The 24,098-nt window shown below is 43.1% G+C and overlaps 11 protein-coding genes across 15 annotated transcripts; 6 read left to right on the top strand and 5 right to left on the bottom strand.

Moving 5' to 3' along the window:
- Positions 1–3: 3 nt before the first annotated feature.
- BCIN_14g02420 (hypothetical protein) lies at positions 4–1,589 on the bottom strand. The gene is made up of 2 exons (XM_024697096.1): positions 1,403–1,589; positions 4–1,265 (listed from the first exon to the last, which is right to left on the bottom strand). Exons 1-2 carry the CDS (start codon positions 1,415–1,417, stop codon positions 837–839), a joined length of 444 nt encoding a protein of 147 aa, XP_024552910.1. The 5' UTR covers positions 1,418–1,589; the 3' UTR covers positions 4–836.
- Positions 1,590–1,709: 120 nt separating this feature from the next.
- Positions 1,710–4,669, bottom strand: BCIN_14g02410 (hypothetical protein). The gene is made up of 7 exons (XM_001553116.2): positions 3,970–4,669; positions 3,830–3,884; positions 3,625–3,725; positions 3,534–3,563; positions 2,950–3,418; positions 2,459–2,791; positions 1,710–2,405 (listed from the first exon to the last, which is right to left on the bottom strand). The coding sequence occupies exons 1-7, from the start codon at positions 4,467–4,469 to the stop codon at positions 1,986–1,988; spliced, it is 1,908 nt and encodes a 635-aa protein (XP_001553166.1). The 5' UTR covers positions 4,470–4,669; the 3' UTR covers positions 1,710–1,985.
- Positions 4,670–5,539: 870 nt separating this feature from the next.
- Positions 5,540–7,640, bottom strand: BCIN_14g02400 (hypothetical protein). Its single transcript, XM_001553115.2, has 6 exons — positions 7,076–7,640; positions 6,632–6,873; positions 6,350–6,521; positions 6,248–6,279; positions 5,998–6,190; positions 5,540–5,946 (listed from the first exon to the last, which is right to left on the bottom strand). Exons 1-6 carry the CDS (start codon positions 7,333–7,335, stop codon positions 5,826–5,828), a joined length of 1,020 nt encoding a protein of 339 aa, XP_001553165.1. The 5' UTR covers positions 7,336–7,640; the 3' UTR covers positions 5,540–5,825.
- A 436-nt stretch (positions 7,641–8,076) lies between these two features.
- Positions 8,077–9,429, top strand: Bcrrp42. The gene is made up of 2 exons (XM_024697095.1): positions 8,077–8,644; positions 8,727–9,429. The coding sequence occupies exons 1-2, from the start codon at positions 8,132–8,134 to the stop codon at positions 9,345–9,347; spliced, it is 1,134 nt and encodes a 377-aa protein (XP_024552909.1). The 5' UTR covers positions 8,077–8,131; the 3' UTR covers positions 9,348–9,429.
- BCIN_14g02380 (hypothetical protein) lies at positions 9,299–10,417 on the bottom strand. Its single transcript, XM_001553113.2, has 2 exons — positions 10,000–10,417; positions 9,299–9,938 (listed from the first exon to the last, which is right to left on the bottom strand). Exons 1-2 carry the CDS (start codon positions 10,348–10,350, stop codon positions 9,501–9,503), a joined length of 789 nt encoding a protein of 262 aa, XP_001553163.2. The 5' UTR covers positions 10,351–10,417; the 3' UTR covers positions 9,299–9,500.
- A 326-nt stretch (positions 10,418–10,743) lies between these two features.
- Bccyc1 lies at positions 10,744–12,012 on the top strand. The gene is made up of 4 exons (XM_001553112.2): positions 10,744–10,872; positions 11,291–11,481; positions 11,549–11,643; positions 11,850–12,012. Exons 1-4 carry the CDS (start codon positions 10,857–10,859, stop codon positions 11,872–11,874), a joined length of 327 nt encoding a protein of 108 aa, XP_001553162.1. The 5' UTR covers positions 10,744–10,856; the 3' UTR covers positions 11,875–12,012.
- Positions 12,013–12,277: 265 nt separating this feature from the next.
- Bctrp2 lies at positions 12,278–14,394 on the bottom strand. The gene is made up of 3 exons (XM_024697094.1): positions 14,268–14,394; positions 12,802–14,206; positions 12,278–12,696 (listed from the first exon to the last, which is right to left on the bottom strand). The coding sequence occupies exons 1-3, from the start codon at positions 14,277–14,279 to the stop codon at positions 12,491–12,493; spliced, it is 1,623 nt and encodes a 540-aa protein (XP_024552908.1). The 5' UTR covers positions 14,280–14,394; the 3' UTR covers positions 12,278–12,490.
- A 209-nt stretch (positions 14,395–14,603) lies between these two features.
- Positions 14,604–15,987, top strand: BCIN_14g02350 (hypothetical protein). The gene is made up of 3 exons (XM_001553109.2): positions 14,604–15,250; positions 15,315–15,394; positions 15,486–15,987. Exons 1-3 carry the CDS (start codon positions 14,732–14,734, stop codon positions 15,682–15,684), a joined length of 798 nt encoding a protein of 265 aa, XP_001553159.1. The 5' UTR covers positions 14,604–14,731; the 3' UTR covers positions 15,685–15,987.
- Positions 15,988–18,549: 2,562 nt separating this feature from the next.
- On the top strand, positions 18,550–20,837 carry Bcdmc1. Of its 4 annotated transcripts, none has more exons than XM_024697090.1 (12): positions 18,550–18,795; positions 18,888–19,034; positions 19,088–19,124; positions 19,179–19,234; positions 19,300–19,395; positions 19,446–19,555; positions 19,608–19,651; positions 19,701–19,793; positions 19,860–19,972; positions 20,027–20,227; positions 20,279–20,441; positions 20,493–20,837. In XM_024697090.1, exons 2-12 carry the CDS (start codon positions 18,990–18,992, stop codon positions 20,558–20,560), a joined length of 1,026 nt encoding a protein of 341 aa, XP_024552907.1. In that variant the 5' UTR covers positions 18,550–18,795; positions 18,888–18,989; the 3' UTR covers positions 20,561–20,837. The 4 variants fall into 4 exon arrangements, with proteins under 4 accessions (XP_024552907.1, XP_024552904.1, XP_024552906.1 ...); XM_024697091.1 differs by having other exon boundaries at positions 18,862–19,034; XM_024697092.1 differs by having other exon boundaries at positions 19,088–19,234.
- Positions 20,838–20,906: 69 nt separating this feature from the next.
- On the top strand, positions 20,907–22,493 carry Bcrrp7. The gene is made up of 2 exons (XM_024697089.1): positions 20,907–21,991; positions 22,225–22,493. Exon 1 carries the CDS (start codon positions 20,998–21,000, stop codon positions 21,925–21,927), a length of 930 nt encoding a protein of 309 aa, XP_024552903.1. The 5' UTR covers positions 20,907–20,997; the 3' UTR covers positions 21,928–21,991; positions 22,225–22,493.
- Positions 22,494–22,795: 302 nt separating this feature from the next.
- On the top strand, positions 22,796–23,713 carry BCIN_14g02320 (hypothetical protein). 2 transcript variants are annotated; one of them, XM_024697088.1, is made up of 2 exons: positions 22,796–23,121; positions 23,185–23,713. In XM_024697088.1, the coding sequence occupies exons 1-2, from the start codon at positions 22,866–22,868 to the stop codon at positions 23,409–23,411; spliced, it is 483 nt and encodes a 160-aa protein (XP_024552902.1). In that variant the 5' UTR covers positions 22,796–22,865; the 3' UTR covers positions 23,412–23,713. The 2 variants fall into 2 exon arrangements, with proteins under 2 accessions (XP_024552902.1, XP_024552901.1); XM_024697087.1 differs by having other exon boundaries at positions 23,181–23,713.
- Positions 23,714–24,098: the final 385 nt, after the last annotated feature.

Here is a 24,098-nt window from a genome sequence, read left to right as displayed (position 1 = left end):
CAGTGAGGTTGCGGCGCTGCAAATTGCGGCACATGGTTTTCATGGCGTGTTTGTTCCTTGTCTCCTTCAATAATTGTCATAGTCGAACAAGGCTCCCAGAGAGATAACTCATTTTCCTTGTAAGATTGACTCCAAGAATTCGTACGAACTTACCGGCCACAGTAACACGAACCCAGCCCTCTTACAATATATTCTATTATTTGAAAGGTGCCATGAGTGTACCACTACACTCTGAAATTCCTTGAAAACTGCTACAGTCACCGCTTTCATCACTACATATTTGTCAACAAATTGTCTCAAGTCTCGGTAAATTAATTCCTTCACTCAAGGAGAGTTCACTTACTACGAACAGCGAAATAGTTCCCACTACACATACTTCGTCCACTACCAAAAGCGCAGTGCCATCGCATCATTTGTTTGTTTGCCTCTGGAGACGCATCTAACCATCTATCTGGATTCCACTTTAGAGGATCCGGGAATACATCCGGATTTCTGTGTAAGGTATATGCAGATGCACTAATAGTAACGCCACCCGGTATCAGATATTTTCCAATCATAGCGCCCTTTTCCAGAACTTTGTGAGTAAATGGTCCTAGAACGGCAGGATAAAGTCGTAGTGTTTCCATGAGTATAGCATCTAATAACGGTAATGAATCAATCTCTTCCGAAGGAGTCTTGACCAGATTCACAGGAAGAAGTTCTTTTTGGAGACGCTGGATGACAGATGTGTGACGAGCGAGCTCAGCCATCAAATAGCTTACCGTGATAGACAATACTTCATGTGGAACTGCAGTATAACTTATTATTTCTTTAGCAACAACTAAGTCTAAATCTAATTAATCTGCAGAAACGGGTTTCGATGCCTCAGGATTTTGACATATATGTCCGTAGACAGTTGGATACGATTCCGTCTCATTAGAGTCTTCAGATTGAAGAGTGACCAGTGCTCGGTCGGCCATTGAGCGACAAAAATCATCGTGGAAAGCCGCATCTGCCTCCTCATTCAACGGACTCTTGCCAATAGGAATCATCCATCTGGTAAGATTTGAAAGAACCGTTTTCTTGTCGGGATCTTCAAGACAATTGATACTGGATTCTGTTGGTGCAATTCTAATAACAGGACCGTACTTTTTATGAGCAGCGTATCGGGCTTCATGCTCAGTGTTTTTTGCACGATGACCAGATAACCAAGATTCTGAGTTTGGCACTGTGGAATCCGCATTGGGAACTTGGGATGGATGTGAAGTGATAGCAGTCTGTAGACGCTTGATGTGCCATTTAATGAGAGGTAACATGATGAATGTATAGTTTTTAATGAGAGCAATAATAAGATGCTGAACACACTGTTCATAGAACGAAAAGAGATAATTGGGGATGGTGAGAAGTTGAAAGAACTACGTACTTTGAAATGAACCATTGCAGTAGCACGATTCTGTAGGTCTCTCGTTCTTGCACTTTATTAAGCTTGTTTTCATCAATTGGCATTTGCGATCGACCATCCCCGTTGTAGCGCAGCTGTGAAACTATCGGTCGTGATTCCCGTATTGGTGATTAATGTATAGTGAACCAGCAAGAACCTCAGTTACTACAGGAGATAATGCTCGATAGAGATGTGAAGATACAGATGCAGATATCTTTAGCTAAAATGCAGTTGCAACCATAAATCATGTGTTTTGTGGCAGCCAATCAAACGCCGTTATAAATCAAACTGGAGGTTGCATTGTGGCATGATTGTTATACCCAAAGAGAATTTTTCACATTGGTGATTAACAATTGATTATTGGCTTTAGCTACTATCTCTATGTAAATATTTTCCCAAAGTTTGGATTGTATAGATAAGCGGAATTGCCCAGATAAAACCATTTAAATCATCAAAGCAGGTTGTTTTCATTTAAGTATTACAAATGTTTTGGAAGTCCTAACTTTTTCAGAAGGTTCAACTCATTTGAATGATTGGTTGATATAAATCCACCAAAACATCTCAATCAAGCGTTCTTTTCGACACTATCGCCTCTATCTCCAGCCCTCATAGATGAGGTAGGACTGTAGTGATGATTGTTATCCTCGCCAAAGTTCTCATACAATTTTGGCCTCTCCACATCCATTCTTAAGACGTGTCGCCTGATAGGGTAAGTAAATTGGCTCCATCCATATGCGGCGTGCTTTCTCGTAGGAACGTTAAAAACTTGGTCCAATTCTTCCAGTGTTTTGTTTTTGGTCTCTGGAACAAAGAGGAGGGTAAGAAAAAAGCCAACAATGTTAAAACCAGCGTAGAAAGAGAAAGCGCCTTGTGCCTTGAAAGCTCTCAACATTGATGGCCATGTAATGGCGAGGACAAAATTGAAAAACCAAGTAGTTGCAGTTGCTAAGGACATCCCTAGTGAACGAACATGTAGAGGGTAGGCCTAAAGGTTTGTTAGGTTTAGGTCATCTATATACAAAAAGGTAACTTTCTTACCTCTGCGGAGTATGTAAAGGGAACAGGCCCAGCTCCCGGGCTGTAGGCCAAACAAAAGAGATAGATGCCTAGAGCTACGATGGCAATACGGGTAGTTCCCTCTGGAATCATGAAGCTCCAGCCGGTCATGAACAGAAAGACTGACATAAGGGGGAAGGTGAATAGTAGAAGCCATCGTCGACCGAACTTGTCGATTGTCCAAATTGCAGGAAGTGCTCCGAGAAAGTTAAGCATGCCGAAACCCAAGGACGCACATAAAGCACTGACTTCCGAAAAGCCAGCGTCGACGAAGATTACGGATGAATAATAGGCGATCACATTGATGCCACAGAACTAATATGTATATTAGCTATCATACTCAATTTCTTGTTGATGTTAAAGGTCACGAAAATCGGAAGCGGGGGATAGAGAGATGCATATCCCCTTTTCATCACTATGAGCTGGCCGATAATGACGTGTTTCCAGCAATTGAAGCTGGACATATAACTTACCTGCTGCATAAACATTGTGATCTCTGACGCAACCATTGCTCTTCTAATCCGAGGTACTGTGAACAATTGCATGACATGGTTTTGTCCAGAACCCATGTTATTCTCAGCTTCGAGAAGCATGTGCATCTGGAAAACATCACGTGCTGCCTGGACCTTGGTGTGTCTAATTCTGCACATAGCTTGATATGCTTCTTGGTGTCTCCCTTTACTCATGTACCAACGAGGTGACTCGGGGCAGTAGAAAACAAAGAAACAAACAAAGAGAGCAGGGACTCCAGCAGATCCCATCATTAGCCTCCAGTTAAGTCCATGGATATTCGATGCCGTATCGGGGACATAGTAGAAGGCAAGATCAAATGCAAAACCTAACATAATACCAAAAGCAGTAAAAACTTGCCATTGCATTGCCATAGCGCCACGGATTGATGCTGGAGAGGTCTCACAAGCATATACAGGCACAGTGGCTGACCTAGGTAAAGTTAGCATCGATAATTTCATTATAGTTGGCTAGGAAGATATTCAATAGTGGCGAGACCATCTAGTTCGCTGATATCACGAAGGACAAGACACATGACAATACATACTTCGCACCAAGACCTATTCCAAGCATGAACCTAGTATCAAATGTTAGAGACTGACAATGTTTTAAGACTTTATAGAGTTTCTGTTGAATACCTAGCAATAAACATGTGCCACCAGGTGTTGGTGAATGCCTGCCAGAAGCAGGTTAGTGCGGAGATCAAACAAGTAACGAAGATAGTGCCTCTACGCCCCCACTGCAAAGAGTTAGTATTGCCTATCAAAGAAGATTTTTGCGTGAAACAAGGATGGTGAAGGGGGAAAACTGCATTTGGTAGTAAAAGAAGTGTACATAACTTACCCAATTGTTAAATGGAACAGTCAGCCAGCAGCCAGCAATTGCACAACCGAGATATCTTTGAAAGTCTGAAGTTAGTGATGGTTCAAGCAGCTGTAGTCAGGGCTAGAACCTCGAAGGGAACCTGGAAATCGAGTACGTACGGGGCACCATTTGTGATACCTAATAGCCATGGGTCCAAAGAACTGTTTTCATCATCAATTCCAAACAAACGGGCGTAAAAGATCTGCGCTCCATTCACAACACTCTCATCTACTCCTTGAACGGCTGCGCAAACCGAACACAGCAAGATAACTTTGATAAAAAGCGATGGAAGGGACCATTTGCTTGTTATTTCTTTGTCCAGATAATCAATCTCTTCCCTGGAAAGTTCGTTTCTGGCTCGAGCACTATCGGGATCTTTTGCAAGCAATGCTCCGGCCTTGAATGAGGAAATATCATTAGAGTCGCTGAGCCCATGTTCTCGAGCGTAAACCTCGGCAAGTCCTTCTACTTCATCTTCATCATACGATGCTAAAGGATCGTTTAAGATTCTGTTTGTGGCTACAAGACGTTCGGCGTCAGTGGCATGCTCGAGATGTTGTGGGGAGGAAACCCTGTTTTTGGGCTGCTCCTTTCGATCAGGGCTTGTAGTAGAAGCCATGATGAGATGGGGGTTCTAGACACACAAGATTGAAGAGAAGTGAAGGAGTATAAGGAAGATAAAAAAAATGTTTATGGGAAATACTTGAAGAATATAAATACGTACTCGTGCATAGTACGCTATACTTGCTAGCTACACGAGAATGTCATCGACATAGACGATCGAATAATCTACGCCATAGATAACTTTCAAAGTCGGACGATTTGAGTTCGAAAGGCTCGGTAGCTCAGTAAATTCTCCTAAAGCAAGGAAGTGAATGACAATTTCAAAGAACGTTCGAACAACTAGTTCGCCTTGATATCATTTCCACTTGGAAACATCTTCGCAGCTAGGTAGAAACATGAAAAACCGATTTGTTTATCAAATATAAATGCCATGACTTCTTGTTTATTTGCTTAGTATGTAGATCGTATTTGATCAACTATGGAAAATCGGTCCATAGAAGATCTACAATCGTAGCTTGATAGCTTCGCCTGCTAAGTTCCCACCTATGATTAGAGTCAAATGGCGAGCACGAATATTGGTTACTTCTGTCCCCTTAGCAGGTGGAGTTGGATAGTGGATGGAAATGCCTGGTATATACATTATACACATGGTGGCTCTCATTTCGTATACTCAGCTACTGTTGAAGTTCCGTCGGACACCCAATTTGGAGAAGAATCTCTTTTCCGTCGTAGTTCTACATGCAGGTGATGTTAAAAACGGCCATCTTATGTAAGCAACCAATCAATTCTTGGCCTAGCCCTGTCAACTGCTCCGAGTTACATAAAAACGGCAACTAGACGGCTTCGCATTCAGACCATTCAACAAACGTTCAAGCTGTACTAGATAATCACGGCAATGTATACCGAGCAAGTGATGATGTTCAGCACTAACTTACCCAAGCTTATATCCTAATCAACAGGTTGGCATTGCCGACTATTGCCATTTCGATATCGGCTTGCTGCTTGGCGTGTCGCTCGCGCGTCATTGCTGTTAAGGTTGACTCCGTAGAACTTAGGCTAGGTGTTGTCACTCTGATGATCACGATGAATGACAAATTGTTGTCAACATTGAGATATGCAACAAAGTGTTTTGATTAAGTGTATGGCTCGGTTGATAGGGCATACCTCGTTGACTCACATGATCCAAGCCCATGGGGTGAAACAAATGGACAGAACATTGGCAGTATTTGTAGCCAATGGCCTCTCGAATTTACATGTGCAAGACTTCAAGGTTCGCTACAGCTAGGATACCGAAGTCAATTGGAGCGTTAAACCTATTTCCAGCAAACTCCCACAAAATCACCATACATCGATACACCCACCGGTACAAGATAGGATGGAAACCCCCCTCTCAATTATATCTCGAACAAGCTCAACTATTAGCTCTCTCAACCGCGGCCGAATACTTTTCGTCCACAATTTTCAATACCTCTTTCCAAACTTGCGCCTGCATGTTTTGGCCCTCGTCTCCGAAGATGTTATGACCAACAGAACTACATATCTTCTTAGCTTGCATATGACCACGGGGGTTGTATAGAACCTACTTCTTATAATTTTCCTCCGTCTCATAATTCGTGTAATGTGCGCCATGTTCCGATGGAGGGGTGAGAGCCGCAAGGACGTAAGTTCGGGCACCACCCTCAGTAGTCTTGCAAGCAAGACTCATCCACAAATTGATCATTATACCTATTACTGCACCGGTATTGTACTCTCGTCCAAGGTCTGATTTTACCATTCCTGGAACGAATTAGGATCGAAAGTTATGACTCCGAATTAGGCCAATGAGGTACTAACCTGGACAAATTGAGTTCACAATCACCTTAGGCCTTGATTGACATCAGTATATTTTACATAATTAAGGCTTCAAGGGGTGGGAATGAGAGGGAAATTTCATACTTTCCATCGGTGCTCAATGCTAACTTGGCAATTTCATTGACCGCGTACTGTTGGAGCAATTTGGTTAGAGCATAATTACTCTGCCCGCCCTTCCAGTTCTCCTTCGTGCTCCAATATTTGAGCACATTATTTTTTGGCCAATCGGAAATGCCAATGTTCCTATGAAGTCCACCTGGAAGCTCTATGTTAGTCAAGCTTATTCAAAAATCCAAGCGGGTTTCTTTGCAGAGTCGATCGACATGGATTCATCAAGGTACAAGCAAGTGCCTCAGTGTTACTTACTTGTTACAATTCCCAAATGAGCATTCCCTCTTCCAACCTCTTTCATCCAAGGCAGTAGTAGTAACGCCAAGAAAGAAGTTCCAAGAACGCTTATCTCGATCATGCTTTCATATCCTTCCTTGCCCAATCTGTGTTTAGTGGAAATAGCTCCAGCATTCAAATAAACGAAGTCGATCTCTTGAATATCCCTTGTTACTTTCCCTGCGAACTCATTTATAGTTTCAAAGGTACTCATATCTAATCTGGAGTCTCTGGTTAGTGTCTGAACCAAGATATGTTTTCACGGCGACAGTATAGAGCTGCCCAATAACCCGCAACAACCGCAGACACCTGGAAACAATTCAGTGTTCCAGCTGATCTGAAAATTTAATGGATTTTCCAGAAATCGTCAAGTTTCTATTAGCTTTTCTTATGCCAGTATATATATAAACGAACTATACTTACTCCATACATCTTACAATGTTTTTTCCTATCGTGCTCGTCTCATCTTCTATTCTAGCCTTTGCAAGTTCCCCTTTCGTAAGCGATCTTCCAGTTATGATCACAGATTTTGCACCCAGATTGACAAAATGTACCGCAGTTGCATAACCTATTCCCGATGTTGCACCAGTAATCAAAACAGATTTTCCTAAAAAGGTATTGGGTGGTGGAAGGGGAGGAAGGTTGAACTTGTTGTTCCAAATAATTGATAGAATAGATGGCATTCTGAAGGATTATTGAGGTGACGACTAGGCAATAAATGGCTTGGATTATTAATAGGTAGTACAGCTTTGATAATATTGGAAGTCGAGTTCGGGCATATAAGATGCTCTCGGAGACTTTGGCTTCAGAGACATGGGTCATGGAGGAATATCACTCCGACTAGATTTCCAATCCTCACATGAATCATTTCGATATAAAGCCGAAGCTGGAATGTGAAGAACAGCTCGAAGGATTCGAAACTATCCCAATGATGACATTTACATGGGTTTCCTCACAGCATTATACAATAACTCAAGTGATACCGTCCCAAAATCATAGCCTCGTTAACGAGCTCCGGAATCGACAAGCTATCTACACCATTGTTATATAGAGGTCAAGCGAAGGATAAGTGGAGTACGAAACCAATGCTTCAATAGGCGGATTTTGATTACTTTTGTAATATCTTCAATAACTCAATTATTCCTTTTAATATTGTATAAAATAAGGTCTCCAGATACTAATCCAACAAAAAAAGCTAATGATTCTTCTAATCTTCTTGAGTTTATAAATTTCATTTATAATTGATTTTTTATTCAATTCAATTCAAAAGATTTCAACAGTGATTTGAGTGGTCAAATTCCCCCGCTTTTTTATCCCTGCGAATAGACAGCCTTGCTTGCATGCTAGCCTCGTCTAAAGAATTTCCACTAGGCTGGCTCTCGCAAAGAAATATTGCACAACGTCGTGAATAATCCAATCACCTCGCAACCTCTCCCCAGATTCCCAATTTGGTCGCTTCTGAAGAGCTCTAGGTACAAAATGCCACCTTCTTCTACACAACCTCTCTTACTCTCGCCCGCCGAACTCTCTTACCTCCACACATCCCTCTCTCTCAGCCCTCCAATTCGCCCGGACGCTCGTACGTCTACTCAATTCCGTCCTCTCATCGCCGAATGTGATGTTCTTCCTGGGACAAATGGCAGTGCGCGCATTTGTTTTGCAGATGGCACTGAAGCTATCGTGGGCGTAAAATGTGAGGTCGAAAAATCGCGACCGACTTATCAAGCTGCAGAACTTGGTCCTTCGGAAGATGACGACGATGAGGAGGAGGATGAAGACATGAGAGAAGCTATAGAGAAAGAGAAGCTAGAGAAGGAACAAAAGGGAGAGAGAGATTGGCTAGAATTGAGTGTGGAGATTCCGGGGTTTAGGGATGACGATAGTATGCCTGTTTTTATGGCGGCCATGCTGAGTGAGGCGCTGCTAGCAGATGCTGAGTTTGTGGGGAGATTATGGATCAATTCGAGGTTTCATTGGAAGATATATGTTGATGTGAGTTTTTCTTTATACTTTCATTCTGGAATACTTATAATTTTTAATTTTTTAATTATCGCGACGACTGACAATCATACAGATTTTACTACTTTCACAGCCATTATCCTACCCACTACCCCTCCTTTCATTAACAACCCATCTCGCGCTTCTATCTACTCGTCTTCCACGCCTCAAGTCCGAAGGTGATGAAGATCCACTCTTTGACGACGACTGGGAAGCTTCCGTCTACTTATATCCTCGAACACCACAATCCACCAACTCCCGACCTCCAATCACACTTCTCGTCATATCCGTTGGTGATAACATAATCTTCGACCCGAGTAAAGAGGAACTTACAGTTGCCGAAGCTGTATTAGCTATTACCATTGGTGAAAGAAGACGTAAGGATGGAGACGTAGATATGGATTCTAGCTCTGGAAGAGATCTAAGGTTGTTGGCTGTGAGGACCGTGGATTTACCAGCTAGGTTAACAGCGCCTGGTGTGCCTAATGCGATGAATACTGCTACTGGGGGTGCGGCAGCTGAGACGACAGATTTAGCATCGACTCAAAGAGAGACGATGAATGAGGGAGGTGTATGGCAACCACCGAGGGGAGGAATCAAGAGAAAGTTGGTCGCAACGATAATCGCTAAGGTCATGGAGAGAGGAGGTGTAGCAGAGGAGGTATTAGATGGATTGGAGACTGTGGAGCTGTCCTAGTGTCGCGATTTTACAAGGAATTTTCTACAATGATACCCTTCTTCTCCCAAACATGTACAATATCTCGTCTCATGCCGGCTCAACATTAGAACGATGTTCTAATACGATTTCCCAAAAAAAATAAAAAATGGTATCAAAAGATGCGTCTGACTCCTACCAAATTCCCAACCACTTCTTTCCTGAGAATTGTTTCTCGTAAACGACCTGCTTCTCTGCTTCCTTGCCCTTACCCACACCCCCCTCAGCCGTCTCGGCAATCTCAGCTTCCTTTTCATGTCCCAACTTAATCCCCGGTCCCAAAACCTCTTTATCAGTCTTAGCAGTCCAGCCGCCAAAGCTTTCGTCTTTATCCAATCCGTGCGCCTTTCTATAAGCAGCCCTCTTCGCAACGTCCTCCACCTTATGTTTTCTCCTTTCCATTGTCTCTGCTGTTACATGCGCAGTGTGCAGCTGCAAAACTTCATAGCATGTTCTTGTAAATGCGATTGGGTGTAGAAATAGTTGTGGCCATTCAGGTAGCATATCTCCGAATGGGGAATCGCGCTTGAAGTTTGTGATCCAGACTCCTCCTGCGAGGGTAGAGAGTGTGCCCTGAGATTGAAGGTTAGTTATATGATTTGGAGCAACTGAAAGAGAGTGTATTAGAAATTACCAATGCGATCCAGATATGGATGGACTTGTTGTTGAGAAACCAATGCATAAATGTTCCTTCCGGTGGCATCATATTTGGATATTTCTTCACGCTTTGTCTAGCTATTTCTTCGGCGCTCAATTGGGGACCTGGATACCGGGGAGGATCCTTGCGGAGGCGGGCAGGATGAGAAGGGGGGTTAAATTTGGTGGGTTTCTCGAGAACGAGAGGTTTGGGAGACTTTTTGGATGCATTGTTCTTTGATTTGGTAGAAGCATTGCGAATGGTCGTTTTTGTCGTTTTTGAGGACACAGACCAGAGAGGAGATCGAAGTGGTAAAAGAAACCTGGGGATAGAGGCCGTGGACGACATTGTGGATGATAGACTACGAGAAAAAGAAAACTCTTGCCTTTGGTTGGTAGAGTGTGAATAAGAGGTCAACAACCTACCTATCTAATACCCAGGAAATCAAAAAATGAAGCTTCCCACAAATTCATGATTCACTCCCGCAATACGTTCACCGATAAGTCCATATGACGCAAATTAAAAATTTCAGAAACTCTCCGTAAGATCCCGACCTGCGCCACATGACCTGACCATTTCAATTCTTCCTATTGGCTGGAGACGTTCGGGAAGTGTGGCTCAAAATGACCTCGTCAATTTCGGGATCAAAATTAAGCTACGTCTTATTCCTGCAGGTAGAGTACATATTCAAGCAAGTTTATTTTTCCTTTTTCTTTTTAAATCTTCATACTCTACTATTTTGAAAATTCCTACCACTTTTTCCTCACGACCTTACGTTAACGAACCTTCGTTCAAGTCATACATACATAATTCCTTTCAATTCTTTTTTACATACATCCTCTTAATTAGTCAAAATGGGTTTCAAAGCAGGTATGTTCATTTTCCCTTTCTGACGGGCTTCCCACTTTTGGGAAATGGGAACCGTCCACGAAGAATTTTGCCATTGGGAATTGGGAGATGCGAATTGGGTCTTCGACTTTTGCAACGGTATGGCTAGTGGTTTGGAAATGCCTGGGACGTCTTCAATTCAGGACGTACTTGTATTTTTGATTTGGGGAGAATATTTGTTCGAGCCGCCACTCGACACTTCAACTCCATCCGCCACTCCGCCAGCCTCTGGACGCTATCTATAACCGTCTGCAAACACTCAAGAAGCTGGCAGCGTCTCCCTCCCATTTTGCGGCATCAGATTCTTCCTCCCAAATCCCACTTGCTCGCCACTTTGCCCGACATAAACTCTCTACGCCAACATGCATAAAGAATAAATACTTACAACTTTCTTCTACAGGAGACGCAAAGAAGGGTGCCAACCTCTTCAAGACCAGATGTGCTCAATGCCACACTCTCGGTGAGGGTGAGGGAAACAAGATCGGTCCTAACCTCCACGGTCTTTTCGGACGTCAAACTGGTTCCGTTGAGGGCTACTCATACACCGATGCCAACAAGCAAAAGGCTATCACCTGGGACGAGAACACACTTGTATGTTGCACCACACCGCCACCAGAAACACTGCTGTATATAGAGGGCCACATCTGACATGAAACAGTTCGAATACCTCGAGAACCCAAAGAAATATATCCCAGGAACCAAGATGGCTTTCGGTGGATTGAAGAAGGACAAGGACAGGAACGACTTGATCCAGTACGTTTTATTCCCTAACTCTCGAAAACTTGAGTGTTTTCTACACCTTACTGCTACTATGATGATTTTCTTATTCGTTAAACTTCTTATGTCTACCATGACTATGAGGATATAACATTATTATTCCAATTGTTCCTTCTGAAAGTTCAGCTTGATCTATCTACTTCTTGAGACATTTGATGCGCAGTAGCTAACCATCAACACAGACACTTGAAGGAGGCCACCGCATAAAAGATTTCACGACCATTGTACACATAGAATTAGACACAGCGCCTTGTACTCTAAGATAGACAGATGCTCTCTGGGTAGAAGGAATTTGGGTCACATGTTTTTTTCGACCAACTAAAATACAAATAACAAATACTCCTCTTCATAATTTTCCCATCAATCGTGCTCAATTTGATCCGCCATAATACGCGCCATGCCTAATAATAAGTATTTCACAAATTTGATTTCGTTTAAATTTTACAAATTTCTAGGCATGTGTGGGTCTGACCGACTTTAACAATATGCATCTGGTGGTCTATCAACGGTCGGTCGATCTCCCTGTCAATATCTATGGTATTACGTCAGATAGGCACGGACCACACCTTGCACAGACGATGTAAAAAAAACTTTGCGAATGGATTCAACTTGAGTCTTTGATTTTGACGTTTATCAATCTAATTAAGTCTGGAGTTTTCTGAGCTTCTACAACAGTCGAAAGACCCGTGCCGCAGTCGAGCTGTTTTCAGGCATTGTCTAGATGAGTGACAAGCATGACTTCCTTCTGACCACACCAAGACTACCAAATTCATTCGGGTCTTTTGACCTGCCATTTTAACTGCCATGTTCAATTGATCATACCCTATTCTGCTGCGAAATCAATATGAGCCTTCTCCTCGGATTTTACGGGTAGTGGGGCGTCCCTAGTCATAGGGCTAGGTGTGGATCTAGACTGGATGTTCGAATAGATTTTCTCGGCGCCGGCTATACATTGCATGTTGGCGCCAAGTTTGTTCATGGTTTCCAACCATTCGTCGTAGGGGTCTGAGTCGAAGACTATGCCACCGCCTGTAGGTTTTGTTAATTTATAAAGAAAAGTAAAGGGTGAAGAGGTTTGTAGGCAGTGTGATTTTGAAGGGTAAGCTCGGCGTGAAAGAAAAAAGTTGAACATACCAGCTTGCAAATAAGCAATTCCATCTTTGACTACCATAGTTCTCAGAGCAATACACGTATCCATCTCTCCCTCGAATTCATTCCCTTCCGCATCTACACTTCCATAGCCGAAATATCCGACTGCACCCGCATATACACCTCTCTTTTCTTTTTCCAATTCGGCTATCAATTCCATGGCCTTAACTTTTGGGGCACCGGATACAGTACCCGCGGGGAAAATTGAACGGAAAGCGTCGAATCGAGTCTTATCTTTCCTTAACACTCCCGAGACTTGTGAGACCAAATGTTGCACGTGACTAAACTTCTCAACGACCATCAATCGATCTACGCGAGTGGTTAGGGGATCGCATACACGGTTAATATCGTTACGTGCAAGATCGACCAACATAACGTGTTCCGCGCGGTCTTTCAGAGAGCTACGGAGTTCCTCGGCAAGAGCTTCATCGATTTGAGGATCTGGGTTGCGTTTGACAGTACCAGCGATCGGGTGGGTTATCACACGACCCTCTTCAGCTTTAACAAGCAGTTCGGGAGAAGCTCCTACAATTTGGAAGTCACCACAGTTGACGTAGAAAAGGTAGGGTGAGGGGTTGACGGTACGGAGATGACGATATATATTGAAGGGGTGAAGAGAAGTTGGTCTTGCAAAACGTTGTGAAGGTACTGCTTGAATAATATCACCAGATGTGATGTGAGTCTTAAGATTATTGACATGTCCCTCGTAGCCTTCCTGCCCAATGTTTGACTTATATTCGTTGTCCATTTTTATAGGTGGCTGAATGGGTAAAGGTGTATCCGGCGATTCAAGAACGGAAACAACTTCATCAATGATTTCTTGTGCTTTCTCGTAATCTGCTGGAATTTGTGTGAAATCTTCCGGAACATGAAGGTATGTGATAACTTTTATAACTCCAAAAAATCGATCGAATGCGACAATAGTATCGAATAGCATAAAGAGTGACTCAGGAACTTGAAGAACATCTTTCATGGGTCGTGCGGTCTTAGGCTCAAAGTATCGAACACAATCATATCCCACATATCCAATGGCTCCTCCTGTCAAAGGTGGTAATTTTTGTCCCGGGATTTGCGCTACCCTACATTTGGACAACTCTGCCTCGAGCGCAGGCAATGGGTCCACTTGCTCGCCATGTCCTTCACCAGTTTTAAGAATCTTTCTCGGTCCAGCTCCTATAAAACTATATCTGCCAACCTTTTCTGTTGCGGCACTCTCGAATAAGAAGGAATGGTCGGACTTTGAGTGCGCGGAGATCTTGAGGTATGCGGCGGAAGGAGTAATGAGATCGGAGGATATTTCTTTATAGATGGCAACTAAATTGGGGGCATATGGCTTTCCTCGAGATTTGGAAAGCACACCCGATATTTCCGCCAAAGAAGGCGAGATGTCCTAGTTACTCTGTGAGCTTTTTTTGTCAATTCTGTCTGGGAGGAGTCATCGTTCAACATACCCCCACCACCATTTTGTTTGAGAGGAGTAGATTGGAAGTAAAAAGAATGAATATGGCGGCTTATGAAAGTCAATCAGAACCAGAAGTGAGTCTAGAAAGAGCGTGGAAGAATTATCCCAGATGAGTCAATAATGATCCTTTGTGTGGTTTGTTACTTTGCAGAATGTAAATTGTCCCGCAATGTATTTTACTATCGAGTAAAGCAGTAAATAAAAGCGGTGACACATGGCAGAACCTTCCTCTGAAAATGCCAACAACAGGACATTTCCACCCCACTACGCGCGACATACCGCTACTTATGTACGTCGTATTGAGATCAACCATTGGTTTGTATGAGAAGTTGTGCATTTTGAGCTGCATTTCATAATGCATCCACGTGAAACCTTTACAACAAAATGAATTCTTGGATGCTGCTTAGGTCATAGCGCCTATATAACTTCCTGCATGTAATACTCCAAAGAAAGATGAATATCCTGGGTCTTCGGCGCCATTTCACTTCCCCTCTCTCGTTCACGAATGTTGATGCTTCACCGACTGTCCCATCAAATTCCTCGAATCAGGACTCTCAGGACAACAAGGATGTCCTACTACAAAGACTCAATGACCTCGTAGTCAGGTTGTCACATGATGACGCCGAAGACGATGCCATCACTGCGTTGCACAAGAAGACGGATGAGATGGAGACACTATTGAGAGTGGAATATTCTATGGATTTGGACCCTAAAGTATCTCATACTAAAGTCAAACCACCGCCGCCGCGAAGGGACTCCAACGATGTGTTCTGGGGACGACCACTCAACACTAGAAGGGAGAGCTACCTACGAAGATCTACGTCTCCACCACCAATCTCCCGTAGCTCTTCATACAATAGGGGTGTAGTGGCGGTCGCGAAAGCTGCTGAGATAGCAACATCAGCTGAAGCGTTGAACGTACGACTTGCAAGAGCAGTCGGCGAACTCCAAGCTCATAGAATAGAAAGTGATGTAAGTTTATATACATCAGACAACTTTCAATCTGAAGATATGATTGCTCATGTATTATATGTAGAAGATTCTCGCCTGGCACGTCTCCAAGTTGGACGAATGCACAGAAGAAATCACTAATTTAGAGGAACACATTTCAAATCTGTAGGTGCTAACTCTCGTTCTCATTCCCTTTTCCTCTCACTTTCCTGGCCTTTTACCTTCTTGAGACTAAGCAATCTATCAATCAAATCAGCCAGGAAGAGCTTGGGACCAGTCAATCACTACTTAATCGTACCCAAATCGAAATGCAAACTATGGCAGCAAAGCACGCGAAAGCTCTGGACGATATAAGCTGGAGGGAAGATTGGGATGAACTCAATCAGGATGTAGATATGAGAGGTAACAGTAGTATAGGGGTGTGGGATGACTCTACCGAGTATTTGGCTGAATAAATATCAACTATGTTAATATTTTCATGTCGGATATCTTATTGAGGATAAGCAATAGGTTTGGCTCTGCGTTTACACGGAAGATTGCATAGAGATTAGGAGTTGGGGAAACACCAGTTTTGCATGGCAATTATCAAATCGGGGAGATTGATCAACGTTGAAATGTCTTCACTTTGACCATTTAACACCTTGACCAAGCGGTCACTGGCTGCGGAAACGGTTATGCTTGCAGGCCATACGTGAAGTTTGAACATGATCGAATCATACACATTCCCAAGGATAGCAATGCCTCCTTGTCAAAAATCAATCTTTAATGCCTTGATAAAACTGAGACAAATGGTACTTTGGAAGTAGGCTTCTGTGACTTTGCTAGCTTCAATTTTCGGTAGTACACTAATATTAGTTCTCAATATAACACATCACTCCTTCGCCGTCCGACCGGTGCTCGCCGTTGCTATGGCGGGAGGCGGTGGCGTTCCCTTCCGAATACTCAGTCTCAAAAACCAATCACTCGCTAATAAAATACGGCAAAGCTATCACATGAGTCCATATAGTTATGATATAAATCCCCTTGTTCTCAATATTGCACGCATTATATTTGCGAAAGATGAAAGATACCAGGGTCCAGGTACCGAACAACTGAATACTCAGATAGTTAGCTTGGGGTTGCGAAGTTGGACCAGAATAGGCTCGACTCATTTTCAATTGGGAGGTGTAGCATCATCTTATGGTATTGAGAATGGACGCTGCTGAGGTATAAGATTGAACAAGCTTTCCACTCTCTATCTGAGCAACAGGTAACTCACGGCAAAAATCTAGCATGATAAAGAGCCACGGTGTTTGAGAAGAAGAGAAGACATGTTCTTTCGATGTATTTGAATTTAAATCTTACATCGGGACGCCTGAGTTGACAGTATAACATCTTTGATGTTGGGCATTAACTGGAAGTAAACCATGATAACACCCTCGGAAGTTCTGCGATGTGGAAAGAAAATTCTTGCACTCGATAATTAGTACCATTACGAACTTTTCAATCATCACATTTTGTCTGCTCCAAGATTTGTGCAACATTAGTCCAAGCCCTAGTGGAGAACCTTGGGATGAAACACAATTTGTCGAACTATCATGATACGAGTCAGATTGTCAATTTTGTGGCAGCTCGATAATGAGAGTGTGTGGTTTGGACTGCAGTCTTTCAAGGGGCATATCGATATCCGAGAAGCTGTGAATCTATGAGAATGATTTGGCTTTTCCATGGATACAATACATCACTTCGGATTATTGCATGAGACACAATTGTAAATCAAAATCTCTGATTATCGGGCCGCAGTCCCGAATATCAGAAACACTAGGCTTCAGGATTGCTCTCTATTTTGATAAAGCTAAGGTTGTTCAAAATTTCACATTGTCGAATTTAACGTCCAAAAAGAAATCTACCTTTTCACATTCCAAAGCACTAGGCGATGAGTTCTGGCTCAAGCACAACAACCCAGCTCATAATTTCTATCCAGTCGTCCAGTATCTTTAGAGAAAACAATCCCGGTCCAGCAAAATCATTCTCCGAAAGAACTGCTCTGCTACTGGAAACCTCAAATTCCAAATCGGAAACGGGAGGAACCATTTTGATTTCACGTACGTGGGGAACGTGATCCATGTGTATATTCTAGCTGCGCAGAACTTGTTTCTTCAACACGCGACTCTGAGTCTTGTTAAAGACGAAGCGATGCGTGTGTATGGATAAAGTTTCCCAATTACCAACGAGGAACAGATTCCTTGCTGGGAACTCGCTCGAGCGATCGGTGATGCGTCAGGTCATCCAACTCGTAAAGAGGATGTAAAGTAGATACCGAAGAGTGTCGGATTTGCTATGACTATGGCTATGGCTATTGTTGATGAGTGAGTGGTTTGGATTATGTCTTTGGGATGGAAGACATCGAGGGTTGATTGAGTGGGTGTTGCGTATAGTTGTATGACGAGGGTATATCGCATTTATAAAGCGAAACGGGCTCCGGATCATCAACCTCGAGTAGATTTGAAGGAAGGGATTAGGAGTAGCGGAGAGTCTTTCGCGGTTAGGAATCAGAAGACGGATTAAGCTGCTGGGTGGTATGTTTTTGGCATGTTTGCTTTTGGGTTCAATCTATTATGCAGTTGTTCCAGTGGCCAAGAAAGAAAATCCATGATACTATTGGCAATGCCTAATGATCAGAGTGAATCAAACGAGAAATGAATGACAATCGGTAGGTTTATATGTATCACTACGGTCGCATTATGCTCTTGGATAACCTTGTGAGACCTCTCTCATCCTCTAGGCCAAAATAAAATATTCATTCCTAACAGCTATCTGGTAAAAGTATCTAACAGCCTCGTGTTCAGCCCACAGGAGGGCAAAAGATAGACATTTCAAGTGGAAGTATGCTGGAAGGAATGCAGCAAAAGATCCAGCACGAAAATTTACGCGACAGATCTATACCCCTCTCTGTCTCTGCTTCCATTCACATTTCCCAACAGACCTTTACAATCCAATTTCCGGAGGCTATCCATCTTCCTCCTCTCAAGAGCGCACTAGCTGCTTTTTTCGGCTGGCGACTGCAATTTCTCAGGACAACCAAAAAAAGTAAAAGAAAAACATACAACAGTGGGGATTCGCTGGTGGTCACCCACCCAACTACTAATCCACCGATCTGAAGCTTGTGTATGGCAGAGCGGACGGGATGCCCAATTCTCTTCAGTCTATGGTCGTATGTGATGGAGAGTGAGTTTTACAAATATATATTCAAGTCCGAACAGGTGTCGCTTCTCGCTTGATCAAGCTTGGCGCAAAATACATCCTGCCTGGAGTTTCCCTCAACCTTCACTTTCACCTTCGTCTCAATTTTTTAAACTTCAAAAAACTTGAAATTTGATCTTCTGCATCTGTATAATCGAAGATCATCTCAAGGTGTTCCGTACCTTCAGCATTTTCCTGATAACGCATAATTATATTCTCGTATTCCGGACTGCATTTCGTTCGTTGCCAATCTTCGATTATTTCCCAATTGAGGACATAGATAGTCATCATCTCTTCTGTTGTCGGTCTTTGTATTGATTCGTGAGTTTCAATTCTTCGAAACAGTGAGTGGTGCTCTTCTCTTCTCAATGATCCTGATGTGATAAAGCTAAGTTTGGAGCAATCTGAAGTGTGATTACTGAATCATTATATCCAGCTCCACCTTCAACTTGACTTTCAATTTTTCATTTGAACTTATCTTCCGGATCATTCTTCAAATATCCCAAGCCTCACCCTCGATTGTTATAAAATTGTCGATATGGCCATCGCAGCTTCACTTTGCGGTGATGCGAATGAGCAGGAGGTAAGTCGTGTTTCGTCCCATGCGAGAGGTTATTCACTGACACATATTTTTAGAGTAGTATCATCGATATCGATGAGATCCAGGCCCATGGTAATCCGCAAAGCGCACTTGATCTTCTGCAGCTTTCAGTTCTAATTTACGCAGGTATCTCCGCCGCGGATATTGCAAAATTGAGATCCAACCTCATTTGTACTGTTGGAGTAAGAATATTCTTGCGTTCAGTCATGAACGGCCGATTCAAGACGTGAAGCTGACCTCGCATCAGACTCTTATTAATACCCCCATTCGAAGATTGGTTAAAATCAAAGGTTTCTCCGACATAAAGGCCGAGAAAGTCAAGGAAGCTGCAAAGAAAGTAGCCGTAAGTGCCAAGCTCCGTACGACTTTGTCCCATGTGCTAACAAAAGACAGGGTCCCAACACTGCTGGTCAATTCGTCACTGCCGCTGAGCACGGCCACTTTCGAAAGAAGTGTATCAGAATTTCTACTGGTAGCAAGCAGTTGGATGCTTGTTTGAACGGGTGGGTTAATCTTCCAACTTCTACCTGAGCTGGAAGGGTTAAAATTTTCCAGTGGCTTTCAAACTATGAGTATCAGCGAGGTATATGGGGAGTTCAGTGGGTATTCTGAGACCCTTAGGATGTTTTTCTCGCTAACAATATGCAGGATGTGGCAAGACTCAATTAGCACATACACTGGCAGTTATTGCCCAGCTTCCCAAGGAGATGGGTGGAGCCGAGGGAAAGGTGGCCTATATTGGTAGGAAAATAATTGCTTGCGCAGTTAAAATTTGTGATGAGCACCCACTAAGACTTGACTGAACAGATACTGAGGGCACATTCCGTCCGGAAAGAATTTCGGAAATAGCAGAGCGATTCGGCGTCGATCCTGATCAAGCCCTCGAAAATATCGTTTATGCTCGTGCTCATAACACTGAGGTATACCTCGTGGTTCTTTTAATCCAAATAATATCCTTTACTGACCATAATCAGATGCAGCAGGAATTGCTTGAGGGCCTTGCCCAAAACTTCGCAACTGATGAATATCGCCTCCTCATCATTGATAGCATTATGGCTCTCTATCGTAGTGACTTCATCGGACGTGGCGAACTTTCCGAACGACAAGGTGCCCTCAACGCCTTTCTGCGCAAGGCAACACAGATGGCGGAAGAATTTAATCTGGTTGTCTTCATGGTATATCTGTTCTTCTTTTCTATATCAGAGATCTAGACTGACACTTTTCAGACCAATCAAGTTATGTCGGATCCAGGTGCCAGTGCCCTTTTTGCAGGAGCTGATGGGCGTAAGCCTGCTGGAGGACATATACTTGCACATGCATCGACAACCAGAGTCCTCTTGAGAAAAGGTCGTGGAGAGGAACGTGTTGCCAAAGTTGTAGATTCTCCTGGTAAGCTATCCTTAATGTATCTTAGTCACTTGTACTAACAGCAGAAATCAGATTGCCCGGAACGTGAAGCAACTTATATCATTACAACCGGCGGCATCAACGATCCTGAAAAGGCCTAATGATGTACATCTGCCTCTTAACTTCAAAGTCGGACATACCTAAAAAGGCACTCATACACGTACTTACAACCCTGTATTATCCGATCAAGTATTGCTTAGGGTGGGCATTAATGATATGGAAAGATTCAATGGATAAAATCTGGCATCTTTGAATGCATTTTTCAGTTGCATACTTGCTGGTGTTTTCTTTAGTTAATGGCCAGTGATCGGGTATTTGTGGTTATCCTTAGCTTCGGTCTCAGCTTAGCGTCCTTTGATAAGACGCAAACCCCTGCCAAATATTTTTGCTTCAAAAAAAGTTCCATAATGACAAGCTCAATTGAATAAACCACTTCAATTTAATTTCGCGCGCTGAATCTGGAATTCTCATCACACATGTACAAATTATCTAGAGATATTACCACACCTATACGTATTATCTAGAGATACACTACAACATGTCGAAAGCACCAACTACCATTGGTGACAACTATACCGTCCTTCCTATCGCAATTCCTTCTACACCTGCATACCCCGTTACGACGACGCATCACATATATTTGCGACAACATGCTCCAAAGATTCCGTCCGAGAACGATTCGCGGAGTCTCTTCGCAACAAACCTACCTATAGATTCCACAGATATTCATATTCGAAGCGTATTCGCAGCATTGATAGGTGTAGGCCGAGTCGAAGATGTACGATTCGATGGAGAAAAGGAAGAGGTTGTTGCACAAAAACTGGTCGAGACTACCTCGCAGAGCAAGAAGAGGAAGAGAGGAAGCGAAACCGAAATTGATACCAGTTTGCCCCAAGGATGGGATAGGCAATTGCGCATCAAGGGAAGGACAGCTGTGGTATTATTGGTAGACGAGAAAAGCGTAGAATCCGTTCTAAAGGCTGCGCGAAAAACTTGCAAATCGGGCAAGGAATCAAAATACCCTGTTTGGGGTGCAGGCGCTGAAAGCAAAGTGCCCGCTTTGGGTAGTGCACGTTATGCAATGAGGCAGGAATTACGATTCCCTGACAAATTAGCGGTACAGAGGAGTGTAGACGCTTTCATGACGAAATTTAATAGCAAGGAAGAGGAGAGAGAGAGAGAGAGGAAGAGATTAAGGAATGTACCAGATGAGGATGGGTTTGTGACAGTAGTGAGGGGTGGAAGAACAGGCCCAGCGAGAAATGAGGCGGCGGAAGAAAAGAGAAGAGAGATGGCCGAAAAGGAGGAGAAGAGGAGAAAGGAGCTGGAGGACGCAGGATTTTATAGGTGGCAGGGACGAGAGAAGAGAAAGAAGGAGGTTGGAGAGCTAGTCAAGAAATTCGAGGAGGATAGAAAGAGGGTGGAAGGCATGAGGGAGAAAAGAGGAAGGTTCAGACCTGAGAGATGATCAAGCCCGAGAAGCTTGACAATGATACCTTAGACTGGAGATTGGATGGTCTCCGCTAATAAAGGTATGTGCAACAAATAGTTTTTTTGTTGATCCGTCCCCTGTTTCGTGATGACACCGCGGGGCCATAAAAGCATATTCTTCCAATGGGCCAATTCCTGGTGGTTTTGAACATGCAATGACTACAAAAACCGCATTAAAAAATCTTCTCAACATTGTCTGATAATTCGCATGATAAATTCTTTCATCTATCAATATGCTCGAGTTAATCAATTTACTAATTCGTGGCGCGAACAGCCTCATTCTCAGGCAAGCCTCAATTGTTGAGTAGGCTTATGCCTTTGATCTCATCTGGATCACCTCACTCACATGCCTCAGACAAGCATGTACGAAATTTACACTTAGCAAACAGTCCTAGCTTAAAACCATGAGTTCAGTCATAAAACCTATAAATAATTTCGAAGTTCGACAACAAACCATAGGATTGTTCTCCCGTTCTTTCACGCACAAAGAAATATTTCGACTTGTTGTGTTAAATTTGCTAAGTGAAAGAGCTTTCGCCGGAACTCTAGCCCCCAATACAATAAGAGTCGGTCCTAATTGAGACCATTCTTCTTTTCCTTTATCCGTTGTTCTTGGGTATTCACAAGGTAATGTATTGATGTAGTTGGCAATTGGAGATATTGGATCATATTCGAGTCTTGACATGGCTTGGTAGCTAATGGAGACCATTTCACTTTGCCCATTGTATATTGGTACACACGCGGTGGTATATTCACCTACTGAGCGACTAGAGACATCAAGCCAGTTCAAGTGCCGAACAATGCAACAATTTTTTTGAGAAGATCATATATATATATGATGATTTGCACCATAATGTTGTTCCCTTGTCATCCCCTGCCAGTTGTGTCTTCTAACACACTTCAAACTCACTAAACATGTGCCAAAGTACTAGCATAGTCTTCTCTTGCAATCACTGGGGTCCACGGAAGATTTCTAGGCCCTGCCCATGGGCAACCAGCGAAAATATCAAAACCGGCTGCTTTCTCACCTTGGAGCCAGAAGGAGTCGAGCACCTCGATCACATGTGTAACTCTTGCAAATTCAAAGAATCCCTCCGAAGTACATCTTCATTGACGCACGTGGGGATGGATGGAATCCGACGACCGTTCACAAGAGTTGGTATAGAAGCCGGTAAGTTACAAGGAGCATTGAAGGAGGCCCAAGAAACCAAGGCTGATGAATCAAACCAGGTAGTCGACGATCTTGATCAAAAAAGAAAAAAGATTGCGCAAATTAGTGAAGAGAGGAGAAGGAAACTCTCTCAGGCTGGGAGACTCGAGGAGAGGAGACAGGGAGATCAAGTGTTGGATCAACTCCATACGCAGCTCATGGAACAGGAGAGAAAAAGACACGAAGAAAGCAAGAGGAAGCTAAAGACGCGGTATGAAGAATTAGACGATGAGGATAAGGAGGGCAGCTAACCTAGTATGGTAAGTAGCGAGAAGCGGGGGAAAATTCATGCGGCTGGACCGCGCTGGATCTTGTTTTCCCTCATCTTCGCCTCTCCTTCTTTGGAGTTGATTTCTGGTCCTTCTGGTCCAGGTAAGTGCTCTTGTTTGACTTAAATGTCCTGCGATATCACTTCATTTCTTTCAGCCCCAACCTTTGTTTTTTCCATTTTTCCTATTCAATACAACAACAGAAGTCTATCCCACGGTTCAAGTATCTAGAACCCAAGGAGGTTAGTCTTCAATGGATTTGAAAGCTAAACACTTAATTAATACATTCACACAAATTTATACAAAGTCTTGACGTCTACAACTATACCAGTGATCATGATCATGTAATTACCCAGTGGATAGAGACAAATGAACCTTCAAAAGAACAAGACACATGCATGGCCCCTATATCCTGTTCAGAACAAAGCAACAAAAACTACAATGTTATTGATAAATCCTAATTTCCTTTGTTCAAGATACAACCATTCATACAAAACTATCCCAACACAGAAAACACACAACAAATTGCTCAAAACATACTACATACCCCATACCCTTCTATATCCGCAGACTGGCCAGAACACAATATCGGTCAAAATGAAACACATATGCCACCACCCAAAATCTATAACATCCCTGAAACCTAAATATACTCTCTCCGTAATGCCA

Source organism: Botrytis cinerea, chromosome 14 (assembly GCF_000143535.2).
Source record: "Botrytis cinerea B05.10 chromosome 14, complete sequence".
Taxonomy (NCBI): Eukaryota; Fungi; Ascomycota; class Leotiomycetes; order Helotiales; family Sclerotiniaceae; genus Botrytis; species Botrytis cinerea.
The sequence above is the reverse complement of the archived record's forward strand: the minus strand, read 5'-3'. Positions and strand labels throughout refer to the sequence as shown.

Excerpts from the sequence above, each read along its gene's own strand:
- BCIN_14g02410 (XM_001553116.2), bottom strand. The coding sequence starts at position 4,469 with ATGGCTTCTACTACAAGCCCTGATCGAAAGGAGCAGCCCAAAAACAGG. Across the intron at positions 3,885-3,969 it reads GGTATCACAAATGGTGCCCC|ATATCTCGGTTGTGCAATTG; the intron begins GTACGTACTCGA and ends AGACTTTCAAAG. Across the intron at positions 3,564-3,624 it reads TGGCACATGTTTATTGCTAG|GTTCATGCTTGGAATAGGTC; the intron begins GTATTCAACAGA and ends ATTTGATACTAG.
- BCIN_14g02400 (XM_001553115.2), bottom strand. The coding sequence starts at position 7,335 with ATGCCATCTATTCTATCAATTATTTGGAACAACAAGTTCAACCTTCCT. Across the intron at positions 6,874-7,075 it reads AACATTGTAAGATGTATGGA|ATTAGATATGAGTACCTTTG; the intron begins GTAAGTATAGTT and ends CAGAGACTCCAG. Across the intron at positions 5,947-5,997 it reads ACGGAGGAAAATTATAAGAA|TTCTGTTGGTCATAACATCT; the intron begins GTAGGTTCTATA and ends GAAGATATGTAG.
- Bcrrp42 (XM_024697095.1), top strand. The coding sequence starts at position 8,132 with ATGCCACCTTCTTCTACACAACCTCTCTTACTCTCGCCCGCCGAACTC. Across the intron at positions 8,645-8,726 it reads ATTGGAAGATATATGTTGAT|ATTTTACTACTTTCACAGCC; the intron begins GTGAGTTTTTCT and ends ACAATCATACAG.
- BCIN_14g02380 (XM_001553113.2), bottom strand. The coding sequence starts at position 10,350 with ATGTCGTCCACGGCCTCTATCCCCAGGTTTCTTTTACCACTTCGATCT. Across the intron at positions 9,939-9,999 it reads TCCATATCTGGATCGCATTG|GGCACACTCTCTACCCTCGC; the intron begins GTAATTTCTAAT and ends CTTCAATCTCAG.
- Bccyc1 (XM_001553112.2), top strand. Across the intron at positions 11,482-11,548 it reads CCTGGGACGAGAACACACTT|TTCGAATACCTCGAGAACCC; the intron begins GTATGTTGCACC and ends GACATGAAACAG. Across the intron at positions 11,644-11,849 it reads GACAGGAACGACTTGATCCA|ACACTTGAAGGAGGCCACCG; the intron begins GTACGTTTTATT and ends CCATCAACACAG.
- Bctrp2 (XM_024697094.1), bottom strand. Across the intron at positions 12,697-12,801 it reads AATTGCTTATTTGCAAGCTG|GCGGTGGCATAGTCTTCGAC; the intron begins GTATGTTCAACT and ends CAAAACCTACAG.
- BCIN_14g02350 (XM_001553109.2), top strand. The coding sequence starts at position 14,732 with ATGAATATCCTGGGTCTTCGGCGCCATTTCACTTCCCCTCTCTCGTTC. Across the intron at positions 15,251-15,314 it reads CTCATAGAATAGAAAGTGAT|AAGATTCTCGCCTGGCACGT; the intron begins GTAAGTTTATAT and ends TATTATATGTAG. Across the intron at positions 15,395-15,485 it reads GAGGAACACATTTCAAATCT|CCAGGAAGAGCTTGGGACCA; the intron begins GTAGGTGCTAAC and ends CAATCAAATCAG.
- Bcdmc1 (XM_024697092.1), top strand. The coding sequence starts at position 18,990 with ATGGCCATCGCAGCTTCACTTTGCGGTGATGCGAATGAGCAGGAG. Across the intron at positions 19,035-19,087 it reads GTGATGCGAATGAGCAGGAG|AGTAGTATCATCGATATCGA; the intron begins GTAAGTCGTGTT and ends ACATATTTTTAG. Across the intron at positions 19,794-19,859 it reads GGGAAAGGTGGCCTATATTG|ATACTGAGGGCACATTCCGT; the intron begins GTAGGAAAATAA and ends TTGACTGAACAG.
- Bcrrp7 (XM_024697089.1), top strand. The coding sequence starts at position 20,998 with ATGTCGAAAGCACCAACTACCATTGGTGACAACTATACCGTCCTTCCT.
- BCIN_14g02320 (XM_024697088.1), top strand. The coding sequence starts at position 22,866 with ATGTGCCAAAGTACTAGCATAGTCTTCTCTTGCAATCACTGGGGTCCA. Across the intron at positions 23,122-23,184 it reads AAGAGTTGGTATAGAAGCCG|TCGACGATCTTGATCAAAAA; the intron begins GTAAGTTACAAG and ends CAAACCAGGTAG.